We start from the raw sequence: 21650 nt of genomic DNA on the forward strand, positions 1-21650 counted from the left end.
GTACGTCTGTTGCCTAGTATCAAGTTAAGGACATCCTCAGCTATTCTCTCTTCCAAGTTTTCACCAAAATTTAAATGTATTTTGAAATGTGAATGGAACTTAGAGTTAATTTGAGGGACTTACTTTAGATGTGCTTACTTATATGTATTTATATATTATACAAATTTGTATTTATGTAATATATTTAAATTATAACATAATTATAATATATACATATACATATTTTTGTATTATTTTATAAATACATTGTCATATAAATATTTAAATTATAATCATATATAAAAATATTTTATATTATTTTATAAAAATATAAATATTATTTTATAAAAATACAAATATTTATACCATATAAATATTTATATCATATAAATACATATTTGTATAATGCATGATATGCTCTACCATGTAACAAAAGACAAATATATTTATCAAAAAAATTTATAAAAATATAGAATCTGGGAGAAGATAGATNCCAAGTAGGGATTTCATGTTTAACTTAACAAATACGGGCCCCAGTGGGCCCCGTCCGACCACTAACCACCTGTTGCTGTCCCCCGGGTGCGGCAGCTGCTCTGGTGGCTCCGGCCGCGCCTGGTGCTGAGCGGCCACACGCACAGCGCCTGCGAGGTGCTCCACGGGATGGGGACCCTCGAGATCAGCGTGCCATCCTTCAGTTGGAGGAACAGAAACAACCCCAGTTTCATCATGGTAATGTGGACGTTTATTTTCATCTGAAAGCTTTCATATAAGTATTGAAATCAACACAGTAATCAACTATTTAATTGCTGCGATCCGTAAACACATACAAAAGCTGTAAATACAAACTTCCCCTGCTCCACACGCGCGCTTAGTTTCATACACTGACCCCTATCTAAACACCTCCCTGGGGACAAATAAACTCGGCGTTGCTCCTGGAGGGGTTGGGGGTGGGGGGAGCATCTTACAAAGTGTCTCGTCTCCAGAGACAGCACTGATCTCAGATCTGAGGCTCTGTGTTTTTAATTTTCTAAGGAAACAGGATCATGTCTTCATTAGCCATGTCTTATGTTCCAGACATGCCAGAAAAAGGCCACGGCTCTTGTAAGTTGACTGATTCAAGATCTCTCAGTTAGTGGCCATCTGGTGTTTATTTTACCCAGGTCATAATGCTTTTATGTCAGGTACTTTTACTTCATGAAGAGATGGGGAATGTTTTCAAATTCAAAGTAAATGAAACCGTTCCCCAGTGCCACTCTGTGTAGCAAAGATGTCTACAGAAAAACCCATTGAGATGCATTTCCGGTGCATGCGTTTCTGGGTAATAGGTTGCTTATGTTAGCATCAAGCGCCATGAGAAATGGGCTTGTGCCCCTCGTTTCTCAATGACCGCTGATGTTCATCTCCGTGCCTCTTGCATCTTCATTATGAATGTCCACTGCACTTAGGGGAACCCGCTCTGCCGGGGGCTAGTTTCAGTGGAGAGGCCAGCTCTGGTCTGCACACTGGGAGCCTCCACTCCGTGTCTCCGACTGGTGCCTGTGGTGGGTGTGTGGCTAGTGGAGGCTGTGCCCCTTGGTCTCAGGGGAGGAGAGCCACTTCCTGGCCTCGCCTGGAGGTCAAGGAGGCTGCCCCTCCTCTGTCGTGTCTAAGACTGGTGTGTTGGTGCTGTAGCAGGGCTCTCACCACGGCTTTAATATTCTCACTTCCCAGGGCAGTTTGACCCCCACAGAGTACGCCCTCGCCAAGTGCTTCCTCCCCTGCGAGAACACCGTCCTGGCCACGTACTGTGTCACAGCTGGGTTCCTCGTGTTAGTCCACTTTAAGCTCCTAGCCTCGCCTTTTCTCTTTGGTTGGAACCTGCTCAGAAAACTGAAGACAACGTAAAGAGCAGAAGACGTTTTCGCACTTCTTAACAAATAACAAAGCCAAGGGAACGGAACTCTGGGTAGTGCTCACGGGAGAAGGGGTCCAAGTAGGCGGTCTTTACACCCATCACAGAAACTGTAAATCACGGATGCGAATTCCTGCAGGATAAATAGTTGATTGTACTGTTCTCATGCTATAAAAACAGAACACGTACTCTACAACAAGTCTGTTTTCTCATTTTATCAAATATATGTATAACCAAAGATTGTGTCTGTACAATATGTAAAGGCTGTTAAAGTCTCACTCGCATGCACTACGTTGTCCTTCCTTCCCCGAGATGGAGCCGGCACCTGGGATTCTGTGCACACAAACACCGGGCTTGCTTCTGTCGCCCTACGATGTGGGCCTCAGACTCCTGTGTATTATAAAGCTGTACACTTAAAATGAAACTACAGATGCCACAAGCAGGAATGTATTGTTTTCACAGACTTTTGTACTTCGTTGCTCATAATGGAATCAGATTTTTAGCGGACTGTAATTTTCTCTCCAGCAGGCCATGCTGTTAAATCTGAATTTAATGCCTGCCCGTGATCAGATCAAAAGAAACTTGACAAAGAGCAGGAAGTGGCTTTTGGTACTTAAAAATAAATATGTTTTAATCATTTTAAGCCAGGTTAAATGTGTTCTTCTCTCTAAGTTTGGCTATGTGTTTGAAGAGGGAGTTGAGTTACTGCCGAGAGATCATGTATATAACAATATGCAGCTTTGCTTTTTGTGCCTATGGGGGGTGTGGCTCTTCAGTTCACATTTTACATGGAAAGTGCAATGGAAACACAATAGTTTCCACTTCATGCATCTCATTTCAGATCAGGGTTTTACGAAACAGGGAAGAGAGGTACAGGAATTTAGGGATGCTGACATAAATGATGTGCTTCTTCTACTAATGGTCGACAAGGTTACCCTTTCTTTCATGGAAAAGTAGTATTTAAGTCTAGATGCATTTATAAACGATTACAAAATGCTTACTTATGGAGTAAACTTTAAAATACTAAAGACTAAAGGAAATGAAGTCATGTCAGCAAGGCTGTTCCCTCTGGATTTGTATCGTTGAAATATTTGGACATCTTTGCGGATTTTCTCATGCCCAAGATGACTACCCTCAAAGCTGTGGCTGTGGATAGAATATGAAGCATCACCGCTACAGTGATTTTTGCCTTCTAGCTATTGTACTGTAACTTTGGAGGCCATGTTTACAAACCTTTCAAGTATGAGAAATAGCCATGTATTTTGACTTTGTATTCCACCTAAAGGTTGTGTACTGTTTCTTCTCAAGAGCAGGCAAACGGAGATGCCATCCTTGGACTCTCTTAGGCTGGACACAAACATTGACACCCCTTTGTCATCTTCCTGCTCTTTGTTTACCCTGGAAGCTGTGAGCTGTGGCCCAAGGAAGTGGTTCGAAAACTTTAGAGGGGATGGTTGAACTATTTCCACTCAGGGAACTTGTAGAAAGTCTTCAGATAGGAAAATAATCAAAAGACATATTGTCTGGAGAAAAAAAATCCTTGATTCCTGAAAAACTTGTGACGTTGGTACAATATTATTTGTAAGATGTGAATGATTAATGTGGGTAATTTATACATATATGTGTGTATATATATATTTAATCAAGGATTTTTAAAAGCACTAACCTGAAGAATATCCTAAATTCTACACATACCACTTTCTTTTGTAGAGCAAGCAGCAGGTAATGTTGACATTTAGCTGTTCGGCACGATAAAAACACATTTCTTTTACACATAGAGCATCATCAAGGCACAAAAATCTACAAGGGTGTTTAAGTAATTATATAAAATAATAGTACATTTTGTGGTCTGTACAGTTGTAATAAACCAGCAATAAAACAACAACAAGAATATATGAGGGGAGACTCTTGTCCAAGCATATCAAACTGTAGAGAATCGTGTGTAGACAGGACACACTTTGCAGTGGTGAATGTGGTAGGTTTTCTGCACACAGTAGGTCTAACCTAATGCCTGAGGTTGGCAGCAACTCAAATCTGACTGAAAAGGGGTTTCTCTCCACCCTGTGACTTGAGGTCTAGCTTCGCCCTTGGGCCAGTGAAGCTCAGAAGAGGCGGCCACTTGCCCACCTGCAGCTTCATAAAGCTGGAATCACAAAGCATGTGGCTCACCGCATTGTACCCCTGCCACTGTGATCATTCTGGATAATTCAGAAAAAAAGCGCCATTTCTCCCCCATCACTGAATGGATGTCTAAAAGGGAGCCTCACCCAGAGGGGTTTCACTGCAGCGTCACCCAAGTGAGAGTGGTCTGCAGTGACACAAGTTGGTGGGGGTGGGGAGGCCATGGAAGGTTGTGTCCAGTGAAGACAAAAGCTACAAACCAAACCTGAGGGGGAACAGAGGTAGCCAGAGGCTTGGTGGTCACACAGGAGCCAACACAGAACGGGACAGGGCGGCAGCCAGATGAAGCCGGGAACTCCCTACTTTCTACCATGGCTTGGGGCTGACAGATAATCCTGGAATAAATGCTCCACCTGGTAGGGTGGCCAAGGGAGGAGAGGCAGGCGGAGAGAAGGTGCCAGAAGGCATGCCCACCTGCCCCAGGGCTGCCTCACAAGAGTTCGTACTGTTTGAGGTGCATCCTCTGGATGATGTCGCGGCAGTCATTGAACACCCTGCGAATGTTCTCGGTGTCCACGGCACAGGTGAAGTGTGGGTAACAGTAATGTTTGCCGTCCCCTGTCGCTGTGCTGATCCTCTGGAAAAAAAAAAGGCCATCTATGCTGTGGGACCCTGGCCACCACGCCCAGGGGTACATGGGAACACTGCTGCCACTCCATTAATTCTTGGAGAAGAATTCAGCCAATACTTTGATCAAAGACAAGAGGAGCTGGGGTTGTGACTGTTTAAATACTGAACAGCCTGCTGGAAACTCAAAGAATGTCACACTTGTCTCCGGCCACAGACGCTTAGTGTTCAGTCGAGACAGGATATATATTTAAACGACAGTCTCTCAGAGAAATCAGGGTAGAATTTTCTAGAAATGAGTGTCAGTCCCAAACCAGCGCTGTCCAATGGAACTTTCTGCGCTAATGGAAATATTCTATATTTCCCCTGCTCGTATGGGAGCCACTATCACTAGCTGATGCAACAGAGACTGGATTTTTAGTTTTATTTAACTTTAATTAGTTTACGTTTAAATATCCACATATGACTAGTGGTTCCGTGTGGATGGCACATCAGTCCTGCTGCGCCCTTCTCCACATACAACTTGAGCATTTCCTGGGGTGTCCCTGGGTTAGCAGTGGGGGGCTCCATGGGCTTTCTCCCAGAGGAGGAAAAGCATGACTGATGAGGATTCAGGAGCACATCTTGGAGGGATATGCACATGTGCACTGGGAACCTAAGTGGGGCAGTGTGGAGAGAGGCTGCCATGGGCTGGTGTCCTCCCCCACCAATTCCTGTGGTGAAGCCCTAACCCGCAGCACCTCTGAGTGTAACTGTATTTGGAGACAGGATCTCTTTTTTTTAATTAATTAATTAATTAATTAATTTTAAATGTTTTATTTATTTCTAGGAGAGAGAGAGAGAGACACAGCGTGAGCAGGGGAGGGTAAGAGAGAGAGGGCATCACAGACTGAAACAGGCTCCAGGCTCTGAGCTGGCAGTCAGCACAGGGCCCGACGCGGGGCTCGAACCCACGAACCGCGAGATCATGACCTAAGCGAAAGTCGGACGCTTAACCGACTAAGCCACGCAGGCACCCCAGGATCTCTTTTTAAAGAGGTAATTAAGGGGCACCTGGGTGGCTCAGTCGGTTAAGCGTCTGACTATGGCTCAGGCCATGATCTTGCGGTTCGTGGGTTCGAGCCCTGCATCGGGCTCTATGGTGACACCTGAGAGCCTGGGGCCTGCTTCAGATTCTGTTATCTCCCTCTTTCTGCCCCTCTCCCACTTGCTCGCTCTCTCTCTCTCTCAAAAATGAATATTACAAAAAAAAAGAGGTAATTAAAGTTAAAATGTGGTCACATGGGTGGGCCCAAACCCAGTAAGGCTGGTGTCCTCATAGGAAGAGAGGAGATTGGGACACACACACACACACACACACACACACACACACACAGGAAAGGCCATGTGGCAACACAATGAGAAGACACAATGAGAAGGTGAACATCTACAAGTCAAGGAGAGAGGCCTCAGGAGAAACCAACCATGTGGACACCTTGATCTCAACTTCTAGCCTCCAGAACAGTGAGAAAATAATGTATAAGCCCCCAGTCGGTGGTGCTGTGTTATGGCCTCCCCAGTGGGTGAATGCAGGGATCACATGGAGCTTTCTTCCCATAGGCGCCCACAGGGATCCCTGGACAGCCTCCTCGTCCCCCATCCACGCCCTTTCATGCAAAGCATCTTGGGAATCAAGATGAGACCCCTGCTGGGCTGGAGTAAAGCTGTTCATCAGGTTATGAAACTCCTCCTGGAAGCACAGACTTATTTTTAGCAATAGTTAGGCTTCTCTTGAGCAATTACAATTTTTAAACAACTTAAGGACACTGGAAGGTGTAGGGTAGTATCTTTGTAGCCCTAAAGCATGGGGTGGAAGAGCCGCCACACACACGGAGTGGGCAGATGAGAAACGGGCTTTTTTCTGTAATGACTGAGCAGTCTGTCCCTGCCTGGGGCAACAAAAATGTCAGGCAGAGTCATTACAAAGGTTGTGGCAGTTTGCTTGTCTCCAAACACACTGATTTCCATTTTAAATGACAGCAATAAGCCTGTCAAGGAAAACTAGGCATTTCCAGACCGTGCTTGACTGGGTCCCCTGGCTCCTGCCCATCTCTGAGGTCCTCTCTCAGGAGATGATGTTCAAGGTTAAAGAAATCAGAGGGGAGCTCATACAATACCAGGAAGAGAAGCCTGGTTAAAGCATGCAGGCTTCTAACAGATGCCTAAGGCATCAGGGCACAGGGTGGTGACCTCATGCTTGCCACCTTCTGCTTTAAAAGGCTCGGTGACGCTTGCCCTGGAGGACTCTCTGGCCCAGCTCTGGGTGTGGGCTTGCAGGGGTTGCCAGTGTGAGGGACAGGACCGCTTGATGGTGGTGACTAGGGGAACACGGGGGGCTGACCACCTGGCCCTCCGAGCTCCTGGCTCCCGGCCCCCTACGTTCTGAGTTTCTCCTGCTCTGGGGACGATTTGAGTTTCTCCCCGTCATGGGAGGAAGTGACCCTGACGGGGACAAACCTGGTGGTCACTACCCTCCTCAGGTGATGACATTTAAGGAGAATGCTCAGACAGCATGTGGCCCTTTCTTACAGAGGGGTCCTTCTCATTATGCCCTTGCCCTTCTCTCCAAGCTCACCCTTATTTCCTCAAGGCCAGGTCCCCCCACAGACCTCTCCGTCTCCATGTATGGCCTTAATTCCCCACCCCGTCTTGGGGCCCTCTGTCCCCAAAGTTATTGTTTCTCCTGAGTCTGCTCCTGTCCAGATTCGATGCGGTTAAATAACCGTTTCTGTAACCTGCCCCTGCTGTCGTCTAAGTCTGGGGTTAGGGCTTCCAACTCAAAACCTCCTCCCACTCACTGGCCCAGGCAAATTCCACCATAAAAAAACCCTAAGTCAATAACCCCCCGGCTTTTATTTCCCTGACTTGCAAACTGCATACAAGCCAGATTTTGCCCACTGTTAGAGAATAAAAGGTTTCTTTCCAACATCAAGTGGTGGTGACATGGCCATTCATTTGGGAGGGAGGAGCTCTGTTTCTAATCTTTAAATGCCTCATAAGCACACTTAGTTAACTTTTAGTTCTCATTAGGACAGCTTTTTAAAAAAAATTTTGAGACAGAGACAGAGCATGAGCGGGCAAAGAGAGAGGGAGATACAGAATCTGAAGCAGGCTCCAGGCTCCGAGCTGTCAGCACAGCTAACAGAGCCCGACGTGGGGTTCGAACCCACAAACTGCAAGATCATGACCTGAGCCGAAGTCGGATACCCAACCGACTGAGCCACCCATGTGCCCCTCATTAGGAGAGCTTTGTATGTGTCTTTATATCTTTTTTTTTAATGTTTTATTTATTTATTTCTAGGAGAGAGAGAGAGCATGAACAGGGGAGGGTCAGAGAGAGAGGGAGTCACAGACTCTGAAACACGCTCCAGGCTCTGAGCTGGCAGTCAGCACAGAGCCCGACGCGGGGCTCGAACCCACGAGCCGCGAGATCATGACCTGAGCAAAAGTCGGACGCTTAACCGACTAAGCCACCCGGGCGCCCCTGTATGTGTCTTTATATCTTATGGTCTTGCAAGATGCTCCTCAAAAAGGGAGCCTGTGATAAACTGCAAACCGATTTACCTCATTGAAGAGATTTACAAGGCACACCGGCATCGCAAAGGTTCTGGAAAGTCTGGCAATGGAGAAATCTGTCTCGCTTTATTTATTTCCCAGATTTACTCACCGCAGGGCCCTTTCCCCATGCCACCTGCCCACCTCCTGGGAAGCACTGCTCCTCAGAACTCACTCTGGGGACTTGATTTCTTATCTTTGTTACTTTCTCACTCAGTGTAGGATTTCAGCGGGCAACCAATGGGGGGCCGCGGTGGGAAGAAGACAAAGAGGTTCGCCTGGGGAGTCAGGAAGGCACCTGATCCCCATAGAGATGTGAGACGGACTGTGGGAACATCCCTTCTGCAGACCGGGCTGATTCTCACCTCTCCAGAAGCACACACTCCACGTGTCCAGTGCTGTTTGGTCACTACTGGGAAAACGTCCTCGGCTGCCATGTCAAGCTAGTAAAAACTCACAGGCGCTACACAGGGCAGGTTATTCAAGGGAATATGTATGTGTTGGGTGAAGAGTGTCTGGGAGTTAACTGCATAATGCTTTCACTTTTGATGTAAATTTGAAATCATCTCAAAATAAAAAGTTAAAAAAAAAGAGTGAGATCTGAATTTGTCTAAATTAGCCTCTTGGTGGTGAGTGAATGGAGGGGGAGGGACACCCAGTATGGGTACTGCTATTTCAGACTCTGCTAAAGGTCTCTTTCCTTTTAGGAAAACACAAGTGCCACAGTCTGGCTGGCCTCAGTGCATTCTCTGGGGCTTTGTGCTGTGCTCCTTGTTTTTGCTTGGGCGCTGTGTGACCTGAGGTGAGAAGCCCAACTTCTCTGAACCTCAGTACGCTCAGTGGTGAGATGAAGTAATAATGCCTTTCCTCATCTCTCATAGTTTGGGGGGAGATTAAATCAGATCATGAAAGGGTAAGTGATACGCAAATTTTAAAGAACAATATAACTCTAAGGTGGTAGGAGAACGAAGAAGAAAACTGCTTACCAAAAACAGGTCTCGGATAAAGAACTTGGCTCGTGTAACCTTGGGATCTTCTCCTGCATCTGGTGTTGCTGTAAAAATTACAAGTGGAATTTTGTTGAAGTGATGAGAAACAAAGCTACAACTCTATGGGAAATAGAGGAATTACAAAGTAGGGCTGCCGTACACGCCCAGCACTAAAAGACACGTAGAGCAAGGTAAAAAGCTAAAATGTAATTTCATTTCTCTCATTTAGTAGGTGATAAAAGTTTTGGTTTTGTTTCTGGTGATGAGGGATGACTCCCACTGAGATAAAATGAAAGCATGTCACTGAATGCTAACCAACCCTACAGCGGCCAACGCCTTCAGAGCTCCCTGGAGAGAGAAGATTCCAGCGGCTGTGGTTTTAGCAGTAGTTGTGCTCATGTGGTCTGCATTCTCTTAGCCTAGTACCTGGGGAGGCCTGCCCTTCACTGTTCCTACCACAGACTCAGGCGCTTGGAGCCCTTATATGAAATTGACTGTAGTAACCTGATTCTTCTCCCATGCGATTCCAAGTTCCTAAAATCTGGGCTTCCCTGCATGGTCTCACCGCTGTTTTCCTTCTCTCTTGCAACTACTAGGATTATATGATTACTCGTGCTGAACAGGTGATGGGGAATTCTACAGGTGCTGAGTCTGTCCTGATCTGCTTGGCCCAGGGCAGATGCCTGAGTGGGCTCAGTGCAGAGGGGAGGGAGGAGCAGGCCGAGAGAAAAGCACAAGATCCCCTGAGGGTGTGTGTGGGAGGAGCACAGGATCCACCAAGGGTTGGGGGGGAGAGAGCACAGGATCCATGGAGGGTTGTGGTGGGGAGCCTAGCTTGTAATATTTTCTGGCCGGGCCACGTTTGGCCTCAGCATGTGGTGAGATTAAGTCTGTGTTGGTAGGGATCATAAGTAAAGTTGTGGTTGTGTTTCAGAAGATTTTGGCAGAAATTCAAAGAATGTTCTGGAAACCTGAGTGAGCAGAATAAGGGAGCCTGGGCAGGATGCTACCTTGACCCGATCCAGAGCTGAGAAGAGGGGAAGGAGGGCCAGGACCAAGACAGAGAGGAGGGAAAGAAGGACAAGCACGTCACAGGGGACACTTTGTGTCCAGAGTGCGGGGCTAAGGGCCTGGCTCGCTAAAGGTCGTACTCCAGGGATGAGAGGCACCGTAGGCTCTGCTGACTTCTCTTAGGCCAGGGGCTTGCCGCCAGACTGGCCAATGTTAGCACAAGGATGACGAGTTTTCTTCATTTCTTACCTGAGTTTCTAGGAGAGTCCCTTTCATTCTGCTTTATCTAGCTGGGGGTTCCAATTTTAAGAAGTGGTATCATTTCACTGCAAATAAACTCCTGTACAAGGCGGCCCAGCGTGTGCTGAGAACTGAGGAGCCGCAATTGGAAACAGGTGTGCTCTGGGCCAGGCCTTCCAGGCTTTAGCACTGAGAGCCCTCCGCCCCTGAACCCTGCCCCTGATTGGCCAGGTCACCCTTGATAGTCGAAGTCATTGCTGGGGACAAGACAGGTGTTGGCTGAAAGCGTGGGCTTGGGCATGAAGGTTCAGAGGCTGCCTGTCCTGGCAGGCTCCACCTGAGTGACCTTGAACAACTGACTACCTCTCTCAGCTCACTTTCCACAGGAAAACATGCAAATAACAAACTCCCACGTAGGGTTTACAGTGAGAGTCAAGGTCGACGTGAAGGGCTGACACAGTTCAGGGCAGACCCAACCAAGACCCTGAGAGAGAGAGAATTTAAGCGACGTACACCCAAAAGTGCCCTGTCTCCTCCTGTGCAGTTTGAATGGAAAGTCAAACCCTGACATTTTTACCAATGGAATCCTAAATAGGACATTTTAATACTCTAGCACTTGAAGGTGGGGGCAGCAGTCCAGAGAGTGGATGCACATTAACTGAATTTCCTGAAGTTTCATTACAACTGTTTGAACTACAGTTACAGGGCTATTGAAAAAATAACCGATTCTCTTCCTGAATCAGAACTGGTTTTGAAATCTTACCATCTTCGGGAACAGTATAATTTGCGTACTCTGGGAAATAATCTTCGATTTTTGACTTCCCTGCCAAGACTTTTTCTGCCAGCATATCCTGTTTGTTCAAGAACAAGATGATAGAAATGGTCCGTAACCACCTGAAAAGAGAAATAAACATACAAACTTCACATCCGCTAGTATGTGGAAGTATACCTCTAACAGAGGAGGTACTCAGTGAAAAGAAGAGCATTTCCGTCTTCCTGAAATGTAAAGGATCTAGAATGATATGATGTATCAATCTTGTGGACGCCCACTTCATCTGCAAGCGAGACATGCTTACAATAAGTCAATCTTACAATAAATAGAGATAGTTAATTTAGCAGTTCAGTATTTTCTAATTCATCTTTACTGGGAATATAAATTTAGTGGTACCAAAGCTAAGGTCTATTTATGGAATAAATACACCTGCAGTTTTACTAAGGAAGGGTCAGAACACTAGAAGTTAGAGCGATAATAACAACAATAAAATACATGAGTCATTAGCTAATCGCACAGAATGTAATTTGTAGCTTGAGTCAGAACAGGCTGAGTTTCTTCAGAGGTGGAGCAGGATATTACGGGAACATCAGTCATGAGTTAGGGGAGGGGCTTAGTGACAGAGAAGGTTGGAAAGTTTCTCTCTCTGTTCTCCTAAACAGACACTGAGAACCGGCTTAAGATGAACTCAGTATACACATCAGCAAGGCCTTTGTAAATTCTGTTATTTCAAAGGAATCAAGCTGATGATTAGTGTCCAGGAATCTTACTATGAATTAGAAACACAATCCATTCTTCCTCAAAGTGGAAATCGTTTTACTATTCCTTGTTATGAAATATATAATGCTGGTAAAAATGAATTTTTAATTATAGAAAAATACATGAAAAAAATCAAATGTAATTACACACAAAGGCAAATATTAGAACTGTTATGTTTTTACTTCCAGGTTTTTTCCTGTTCTCAGACATTTATAAAATAAGATCATGGTGTTTTTTAATCTGCTTTTTCATTGAACAATACTGTGGTCATTTTCTCATGTGATTGTGTGTGTGTTTACATATATATTTAAATTTAAATATATAAATTATATATAAATACACAATATGTATAAGTATATAATATGCATAAATATATAGCTTATATATGTTTATATTTACATAATATGTATAAATATATAACATATATTTATATATAAATTTAAAAACATTTTAAGGTTTATTTATTTTTGAGAGAAAGAAACAGAGTGTGAGTGTGAGGGACAGAGAGAGAGAGAGAGAGGGAGACACAGAATCAGAAGCAGGCTTCAGGCTCTGAGCTGTCAGCACAGAGCCTGACGTGGGGCTTGAATTCATGAGTGGTGAGATCATGGTGTGAGCTGAAGTCAGACACTTAACCAACTGAGCCACCTAGGCATATATAAGTTTTTAATGACTCCAAAGTAGTCCTTCGTATACTCAGTATTTCCTTTTTCTTTCTCATTGGCTGTCTTAATACTGTGTTACTGAGAACAGGTATTAAACCCTTGATAGAGAAATACTTTTCTGATACCCAAATGTTTTGCAAGGTCAGCTTATGTTTCCTATCTTCTTTGGTGATATTTCTTCTTAAATAGTTCAGAAGACACTTTGATTTATATATATATGTATGTATGTATGTATGTGTGTGTGTGTGTGTGTGTGTTGTGTGTGTGCATTTGGTGGGTGTTCCTTTCTAAAATAATCATCCCTTTGCAATAGTAGCAGTTTCAAACATGATTATGCTGTGCCTTTGACCTGTAAGGGATCTTAAAGAGATCATCTAGTTATTTGTGGATGGTACTTTCTAAATTTTAAAAACCAAGCAAAACCAGTTTTGGACTCTCGATATAATCTTGAGCTTTCAAAACAGATATTTAAGTTTTCTTCCTTCCTTCCTTCCTTCCTTCCTTCCTTCCTTCCTTCCTTCCTTCCTTCCTTCCTTCCTTCCTTCTTTCCTTTAGAGATGGGGAGAGGGACAGCGAGAGAGGGAGGGAGAAAGAATCTTAAGTAGGCTCCATGCTCAGCACGGAGCCCGATGTGGGGCTCAATCTCACAATCCTGAGATCATGACCTGAGCCGAAATCAAAAGTCAGTTGCTTAACTGACTGAGTCACGCAGATGCCCCTTAAATTTTCTTAACAGAGCACTATCAGAGCTTCACTGAGGACTACTGCCCATTTTAAGTGGGTCTATACATGAGATGGACCCAAATAGATCCTGCTAACAGTTTTGGATTTATCAGTAAGAAAAGAATGAATATATCTGGAGAATAAAAATGAAAGCGAGCTGGGTGGTATTTTTAATGAAAGAAAATTTGCAATCCAGAGGCACAACTGAATTTCTTATTTTTATAACCTGTTGTTCCAGATGCTTTCGAAAAGGTCCAGGGACTCTCTGAGCCTGTTGGTGTTGTTATCCTCCCGAATCACCATGTTGTAGCTGCTGCAGGCCGCGACATAAATGATAGCCGTGACATCTTTGTGGGAGAAGAGAGAAAAAGGGAAGCCCCTTAGTTAGACAGAGAGCCACTGTGTGGTTATGATCAAGTACATGTCCAGCTGCTACTCATGTTCACCCCGTGATTCTAAGAATGACTGAAAGAAGCACTGTGTGTGTGGTTGTTTCAGTAGTGTACCCGTATGAGCAAATGATAAATGTAAATTTGGGATGCTTAAATTCTTTTTTTTATTAAAAAATTTTTTTAATGTTTATTTTTGAGAGAGAGAGAGAGCACAAGCGGGGAGGGGCAGAGAGAGAGAGAGAGAGAGGGAGACGCAGAATCCGAGCAGGCTCCAGGATCTGAGCTGTCAGCACAGAGCCTGATACGGGGCTTAAACTCACGAACTGTGGGATCATGACCTGAGCCAAAGTCAGATGCTTAACTGACTGAGCCACCCAGGTGCCTCGGGATGTTTAAATTCATTATGAGGTTCACATTTAAGGCATTTGATATCGGATAATCTGAGCTGATTCAAAGCACAGAAATCACCGTTAAAGCACTGGATCCATTTTCTTCTCTCGTCCCTCTGGCCGCCGACATCAAACATGCTGTGGAAGAAGGACAGGACAGGATGACTGGGGGCGTGACACCTTGGTGCTGCTTTCCTTTGCGGAGGCTCCCGGCCTGCAGCACTGCCCCCTGGTGGCGCCCGCAGACTGCTCCGCAGGCTCTAAGGTTCTGCCTGACCTGGGACTCCACACCCAGTTATTTCTCAAGGTCGCAGCCCTCACCCTGTGGTCACCAGGCGGGCTTCGGCCCCTCTTCTCAGGGCAGCCTGTGCCGGGCATCCCCCTGCCTGAGCGGCTGCTCTGTACCTCCCCAAGTGTCTCTGGATCTTTCTCACCTTCTCAGGTGGCTGTGGCTCCCACGTTCCTCCTGGCTCTAAACTTACTGCATGACCTTTAGGGCCACAGAGTCTGTATAGACTTATCCAAAAGGGCAGCGAGGCACATTTGGGAAGTCTGAAGTCCCAGAGCCCAGGGGAGGAAGGCCGAGCTCCCCAACCCCATCAGGATGCCAGCCGGGGGCGGGGGGTGCATCCTGCCCTCGCCTCCACAGCAGGCCTGCTGTCAACAACTTACTGAAAGTTTACTTTGTCCACTTGGAATCGGGTCTCAAAAATCCCTGATGTCAGAACTCTGCATCTGAGAAGGTCCTGAGAACAAGAAGACAAACCAAGTGGCATCACTGTTCTCCTTCGGGAGGAAAGCCCTGAATGCAACCATAATATCAGAGTTTTTCAGATGACCATCTCTTCCAATCATAAGAGAAACAATGATAATTAAACAGTCAGACAAATGCTCTGTCTCACCACCTCCCCCCGCCCCTCCCCCCAGCAGAAAGTCACAATTAATATATTGGTTTGGTCTTAGAGACTTAATAGCTGTGCTTTAATTTCCTTTAGTAGGGTTTTTCTTTTTTTCTTTTTTTTTAATTGATCACTTCTGCAGATACCTCTGTGCCTCTCCTGCAACTGTTAAGAGACCCTGCCGTGCTCTGCTGCTGCACCTACCTGCAGAGCCGCCTGCTCCGGGGGCAGACCTTCTGGGTGAGAAACCAAAGGCTTGTATGGTTTTGAGCTCTTGGGGTCAGCCTCACAGAGAGATGGATTTTGGGGGCAGAGAGGAGCTCAGGCCTTCAGGGGTGGCAGAGAGGAGAGAGCCGCCAGGAGAGAGCCCACCACCAAGGCCCTCCAGGGGACACAGACACTGTGGGGGGGTGTTGGAGAGGCTGTCTGAACGGAGCCCCCTAACTTCCTGGCGTTCACTAGCTCTCGAGGCTGCTGGGAGGCTCCTAAACTGAGCAATTCAGGGTTCTCCAAGTCTCTGCAGGTGCCTGAGCGCCAAAGGTTTCAAGGGGCACAGGCGGTCCCTCTCTGTGACTTACGAACGTGCAGTGGGACACATTTATCCAGCTCGACCCAGACACGACGCTCTGGGGCACCCCTGGAGAGTGAACGTGTGATATGTAAGCCAGGTCAGGGCCCAAAGCAGAATGGGCAGAGTTTACGAAGCTGGAGAAGCACATGTTTACTTTTCTGCTGAGGCTCCCAGAGGCATGGGAGTGGCGCATTCCTATTCTGCAGGGGAAATTACTTTGATGCTGGCAGTTTAGAAATCTAGTAGGTTTTAGAGAGCTAGGTCGGGAGGCACAGCACAGGGTCTGGTAGATATACTACGTGCATGCGCAGGGACAGTGGAAACGGTTTGCAAGAAGTAGCTGTCTTATGGATTCCCCTCTCCTTAATGCCCGTTAAAATAATCAGTGAGTGATACTTGGCAATTCTTTTAGTCTCACGAAGTTCACACAGGTGGCCGCAGGCTCCCGCTTCACATACCTGGTCTGTGGGTGTGTAGTCCACCAGACTGACGCTGTCGATTCTTTCCAGGAAGCTGAAAAGAAAGCCAGCGTGTGCTCAGAAGTGTTGTCAGATGGCTTTCTCCTGGGCTGTGGGCTAAGGGAATGGGATAGTCACACAGGCCTAGGAGGGCAGGGACAGGCAGAGAAGCTGGGCCATGTTCCCCCTTCCTTCCCTGAATACGTGTCCTCCTAGACAGCAGAACATTCCCGATTGAGGGCCCAATGCTGAGCTCTTTCTTTCTTTCTTTCTTTCTTTCTTTCTTTCTTTCTTTCTTTCTTTCTTTCTTTCTTTCTTTCTTTCTTTTTCCTCCTTTCTTTCTTTTCTTTCTTTTTTTTACCTCTGCCTTCCCTCTTCCTTTTTGCCCACCGCCCTAGAGTCGGGGGTGAGGGTCTACTCAGAAACTGGGAAGGGGCACGGGGTGTCCTTCAAAGCCAAGCTAGCAGCAGAAGCCCATGTAGCAATGTAAACACAGCGTGGGAGGTCAGAGATGTTCCTCTGGTGTAATGAGTTCCTAATAAGAGCCAAATTATGTGCGAGCGTGTGCTTATCAGCAGGTTTAATCTGGTGTGTTCACTGGGAGGGACTCATAGAGGAAGGGAGAAGGAAATGAAAAAAAAGGAGGAGAGAAAGGAAATGACATTGTAGGTGCACATGAAAGAAGACATGGACTCAAGGGGCCCCGTGGGCACTTGCTGTCTCTCCAGAGAAGTGCCCTGTCCATCTTGCACCTTGTCCATCTCCTCGCCAACTTTGCTTTATTCTTCTGTGTGGCACTTGCCACGGCCCAACATGAGTCACATTTATTGTTTATGTTTATTATCTATTTCTTCCTCCAAAACGTGAGACCCCTAGGGCAGGTCTTTGTCTTGGTGGCCCAGGTGTCCCCAGCGCGTAGCGCAGGCCTGGCCCCTGAATCTTTGTTCAGTGGATGGATGTCTGCTTCGTTCCTCCTCCCGCAGCTGGGAGACGTAAGTGAGCAGGTGGCTGAGAGGCCCGGCCCACCATGGAGACTGTGGGGATTTTCAAGACAATGGGATGACCTGGGGACTGGTTACCTGATGAGCAAGGACTGGCTCTGGACAGAGAGGGGCAGCAGGGGCTTCAGAGGGAGGGAGGACATACAGGAGAAGGAGGGGACTGAGTGGCCCCTGGTCTCCTGGCCGTGGGTGAGGCTCCAGCCCTGGGGAGAGTGAAAGTGCCCTGGACTAGGGGACACGGTTGACGTCCTTGCCTGCCCAAGCCTGGAAGGTTTGGGTTCCATTACTGGGCCTTCCTCTAGTGCTCTAAAGCTTGTAGGCATTTTGCACAGTGCAGGATGCTGTCACCTGCCCATCTCCCTGCACCCACCTGCATGGCAGGCCCATAAGAGACTTCCAGCCTGGGCAAGAGGGAGGCCTACTTAATTCCCTTGCCCCTTGTTATCTTCTTCTGCCTGGAGACATACAGAGAGCCCCCAGTGGCCCGAGAGGGTGGCCTGGTGCTGGGGTGACATGTTGGGGGCTCTTCATTCCTGCACCCAGCTGCTCCTCAACCAAGGCCTAGCTTAGACCTGCAACAGGGCGCCCCTGGCGGCAGGTAAGCCACACACAGAGCATAGGAAGGGGCTGGAGTGGATCTGCTCCTGTTAGGAATGTCCATTCAGAGACAGGAAGTGATGGGCGGACAGCGTCAGGAATTAGGTCATTTCAGCTGGAGGACAGGGCCAGCCCCACGCCTGGATGGCAGCAGTGGTGGCGCTGGGTGGGTGTGTGACTGCACTGCCTGCCACAGCAGCAGTCAAGCGTCATCCGCAGAACTATGGCCAGGTGACAAGCCTGCTGAGAAGCCAAAGGGACCCCGATCTGCCTGCGGCCTCTCTGGAGCAGGCACCGCAAGCCCTGGTAGGTGTTGCTGTGTGCCTCTCAGAAGATGGGTGAACTGGCGGTGGGCAGAGCTGGTCCCTGAGCGGGAGGAGGTCGGACAGGGCGTAGACACTTATGCAGGTGGGGCAGGAGGGCCTGCCTGGGAGCTGGGGAAACACGGGAGCCCCAGGGAGGGGCCTGGCTTGCTTGAGGCCTGGTTTGAGAGCCACAGTGCAGTTTGGCTCCGTTTTTGCTGGCCTTGAATTTGGTGCGGTGGAGAGCATCTAGGAAGTACACACCGAGTTCCCGACCATCTACTGGGAAAGGAGCGGAAAGACTGATGGAGTGAGACAGGTTTCTGCTCCTGGGAAGGAGGCTCTGGTCTGTAGCCCAGTTGGCTGGGTCCGGTGGGGAGATGAGTGCTGCGCCCACACCACGTGGGCTACAATAATTTGATTCAGAGATGGTCTGTCCTCTCGGCAGGAGACATTTAATACTGAACATGTGATACAAAAACCAATCATCTCAGATGAAGGGGCTAGAAAATTAACCTAACTATGGAGCCTTTGGGTATAGTTAGAGTTTAGGAAGCAACCAATTTCAAACAGGATGCAAGGGGGTGGAGGTAGGTGGGTGAATTAATTCAGATGGTAATAACTAGTATAAGTAGAAACAATGAAATGTGGTTTAAAAAAATACATCAAAAGTTCTCGATAGATGTGATTAAAGACTGCCTTCCAAAGGAAGCGGTGGGAGTACCTTACCGAACGCTATTAAAAATAGTCGTTCTGAGGTGCCAATGACAAAGGCAAAAAGATGTCGAGTTCTTTCCCATCCCTAATTTCCAGGACGGATATTCAAGGTTCCACTCGGCTCTGGTACTTAATGATCTAAGTGAGACCCGAGAGGCATCGGCGAACATTTCCAAGAGTACCTTCTGCACTGTTACTGACGCTGAATGGTTTTCTGAATTCATGCATTTCAAATTTGTACAATGAAAATAAAATGTGAAAATTCCCCCCTTGAATGTGAATGCATCCCTCAGTTCCTTGAAAGACCCTCTAAGGCATAAAGGAATGAAAGAAGAATGTACACTAGTAGATTTCTGCCAGGCTTTTGCCTTCATCTTTGGTTCAATCAGTGTATTTTCCAGAATGTTGGTAGAAGTACTTCAAATTGGAGCTCCTAAGCTAATATCTATAGGAAGCTGAGTTTTAAAAGGGTCTTCTAAATGGGGCACAGAATTTCAGATGACTACATTTTAAAAGGTTAGTAAAATTATCTTCTTAAATATGCCACTGCCTCTTAGGTGGAAAAATTAACCAGATTTAAGAATCGACCTTGGGGACCATTCACTCACTAGATATAGTTGCAAGACAGTACCAAACTATAATGATAAAAAGTCACCACTGTGATATGCATGCTATAAAAAGTAGCAAAAAAGCAATTTACTTCCCCCCTTCCCATTATTTCCTGCTACAGTTCAGGATATTCATGCTTGCAGAAACACTTTCACGCTTTCCATTTGGAGCCCCCTTTCTGTTTGGTACTGGTACGAAACAGCAACTCATTGTCCTTCTCAGCTGTTGTCTGCTACCCCACTGTAACTCAAAAGTCACAGAGTTCTTGTGACCATGGAGCTGATCATGAAGCGCGACAAGGGAGCATGAAAAGATGAAAAATGTTCTGTTTAAATACCTTTAAACAATGAGATCTGAGAAAAAGCACCCACTATATTTAATTAAGATGTATTCAAAATTGTTTTGTTTGTGCAAAATGTGGCAAGTCGGAATTCTGTCAAAGGTCAGTAAGTTTTCTCAGTGTTAGCGAAATTTACATGATGCTAATGTACAAGACATACAAATACTGTTGCAGGAAAAAAATATGACCTCTACGGTGACAAAGTACCAGGTGGTTCTGATGTGCAGCAGGTGAAGACCCATGCTGCTTAGAAGGTGGTCCTCAGACTGGCAGAAGAGGCGGTGCCAGCACCTGCCGACCTTGGAAATCGAGATTTACAGCTGAGCCACATCCCTAGGTCATTCTGACCCACAGCATCCCCGGCGACTCAGTGACCCCTTTTGTGCACGTCAAAGTCTGAGGAACACTTCTTCCTCTGTTTTTACTGCCTACTGCTCTAGGCTCCATCTCATGTCACCAGGACAATATAGTTTCTGATGACTCACATTCCTGCTCCTTTCCTCAGAGTAAAGTCCACATTTTCATTCCAGCCTCTAAGCCCTTTGCAATCTGTCCAATCTCTTCACTCTTTTTGATGGCGAACGAACCCTCCACTTCTTTCAAATCCCCATGTGGTTTTGGGCCTCTCAGACCTTTGTGTAACTCCCACTTTTTTCTCTTTGAAGCCCCAGATTCAACTCTACCTCTTGCAAGAAGCCAACTCTAACTACAATAACATTATGATTCCATTCTCCGTGTATTTAATGTGTATGATTTTATTAGTATGGGCTACTGCTTTATACTGTGACTTAATCCGCCCCCTTTTATAAATGTTTATTCATTTTTTGAGAGAGACAGAGCGTGAGCAGGGGAGGGGCAGAAAGAGACAGATACACAGAATCTGAAGCAGGCTCCAGGCTCCGAGCTGTCAGCATAGAGCCCGGCACGGGGCTCAGACTCAGGAACTACAAGATCCTGACCTGAGCCGAAGTCGGATGCTTAACTGAATGAGCCACCCAGGCGCCTCACTTATTCCCTTTTTAAAAGTCAAGGTCTAAAACACATAATGTGTGTCAAGTGTACTGATCTTAGAGTCCATCTTGATGACTTTTTAACATTCGTATATACTCATCTCCACTTTTCTCTCCGTGTGTATGCTCTGCCTACCTAAATGTACCGAGTACCATTTAAGGCAGAAACGTGTCTTTTTTTTTCCACTCTAGAAAGAAGCCCCAGATCTATTTAATCAACATCTGATATACTTTCATCTAAGCCCTGCTGAATTGTTTGTCCTGATACTATTCAAGAGGGAGGGAGGATGTATAAACCTCAAAGAGCAGGAGCAAACATTTCAATTTGGGGAAATGTTCTGAAAGAAAAGGATACACAGTGCTTCTGAGGAGCCAGAACAGGGCTCTGGCCGAGTGCCCACTGCACCCCCTTCACCCGTCGTGTATGTTGCCATTAGAAGCTCTCAGCATGATCACAAGTGAGAGCCCCAAGGGAGTATGTGTTCACACCAGGGACACTACCAGGAGCCAATTCAGCTGGGTACTACACCGGCCCGGTAATTGTCACCAAGACAGACACTGTGTTAACCATAGAAAAACAAACCTAGGTAAACCAGACAGGCATTTCACTAATGCCAGGCAGTTGATTAAAAGAAAAAGAAATGACAAGTCCTTGCTCATCAGTTTGTTTAATGTCCATGGCTTGGAGCTTTTTGCCAGTAGCACTGAAGGTGTTGAGCTTTGGCTATTTGGCTACAGAAATGCCTCCTAGAGAATGTTGGGCATAGTACAGAGAAGGCATGTAAGACACAAGGTCCCTCACTTCTGCTTTATGACGTGAGGTTGGTTTGGCCCACCCGAGACTATGTTCAGTCAGTAAGGTTATCAGACGGGTGCTTGTTTTAGAGGACTCTTTTCTTTTTAATTAAAACAATTTTTTAAATATTTACTTTTGAGAGATACAGAGTGTGAGTGGGGAAGGGGCAGAGAGAGAGAGGGAAACACAGAATCTGAA

General features: G+C 46.3%; 2 protein-coding genes across 7 annotated transcripts in view; one reads left to right on the forward strand and one right to left on the reverse strand.

Annotated features, from left to right (window-relative positions):
* The window catches only part of MPPE1 (metallophosphoesterase 1), a 52887-nt gene extending 50779 nt beyond the window's left edge, over positions 1-2108 (forward strand). For all 6 annotated transcript variants that reach the window (XM_077778081.1, XM_077778084.1, XM_077778085.1 and 3 more), the window contains 2 exons: positions 568-708; positions 1690-2108. In XM_077778081.1, the coding sequence (XP_077634207.1) occupies positions 568-708; positions 1690-1863 (315 nt within the window). In that variant the 3' untranslated portion in view covers positions 1864-2108. The remainder of the gene's footprint in view (positions 1-567; positions 709-1689) is intronic.
* Positions 699-21650, reverse strand: part of GNAL (G protein subunit alpha L) — a 105298-nt gene continuing 84346 nt past the window's right edge. The window contains exons 6-12 of the mRNA XM_077778087.1: positions 16081-16135; positions 14825-14898; positions 14232-14290; positions 13598-13718; positions 11216-11346; positions 9199-9266; positions 699-4628 (exon numbers count right to left, since the gene is read on the reverse strand). Coding sequence (XP_077634213.1) covers positions 4482-4628; positions 9199-9266; positions 11216-11346; positions 13598-13718; positions 14232-14290; positions 14825-14898; positions 16081-16135 — 655 coding nt within the window. The 3' untranslated portion in view covers positions 699-4481. The remainder of the gene's footprint in view (positions 4629-9198; positions 9267-11215; positions 11347-13597; positions 13719-14231; positions 14291-14824; positions 14899-16080; positions 16136-21650) is intronic.

This window comes from Crocuta crocuta, unplaced genomic scaffold, assembly GCF_008692635.1.
Source record: "Crocuta crocuta isolate KB4526 unplaced genomic scaffold, BGI_CrCroc_1.0 scaffold26, whole genome shotgun sequence".
NCBI classification, from domain to species: domain Eukaryota; kingdom Metazoa; phylum Chordata; class Mammalia; order Carnivora; family Hyaenidae; genus Crocuta; species Crocuta crocuta.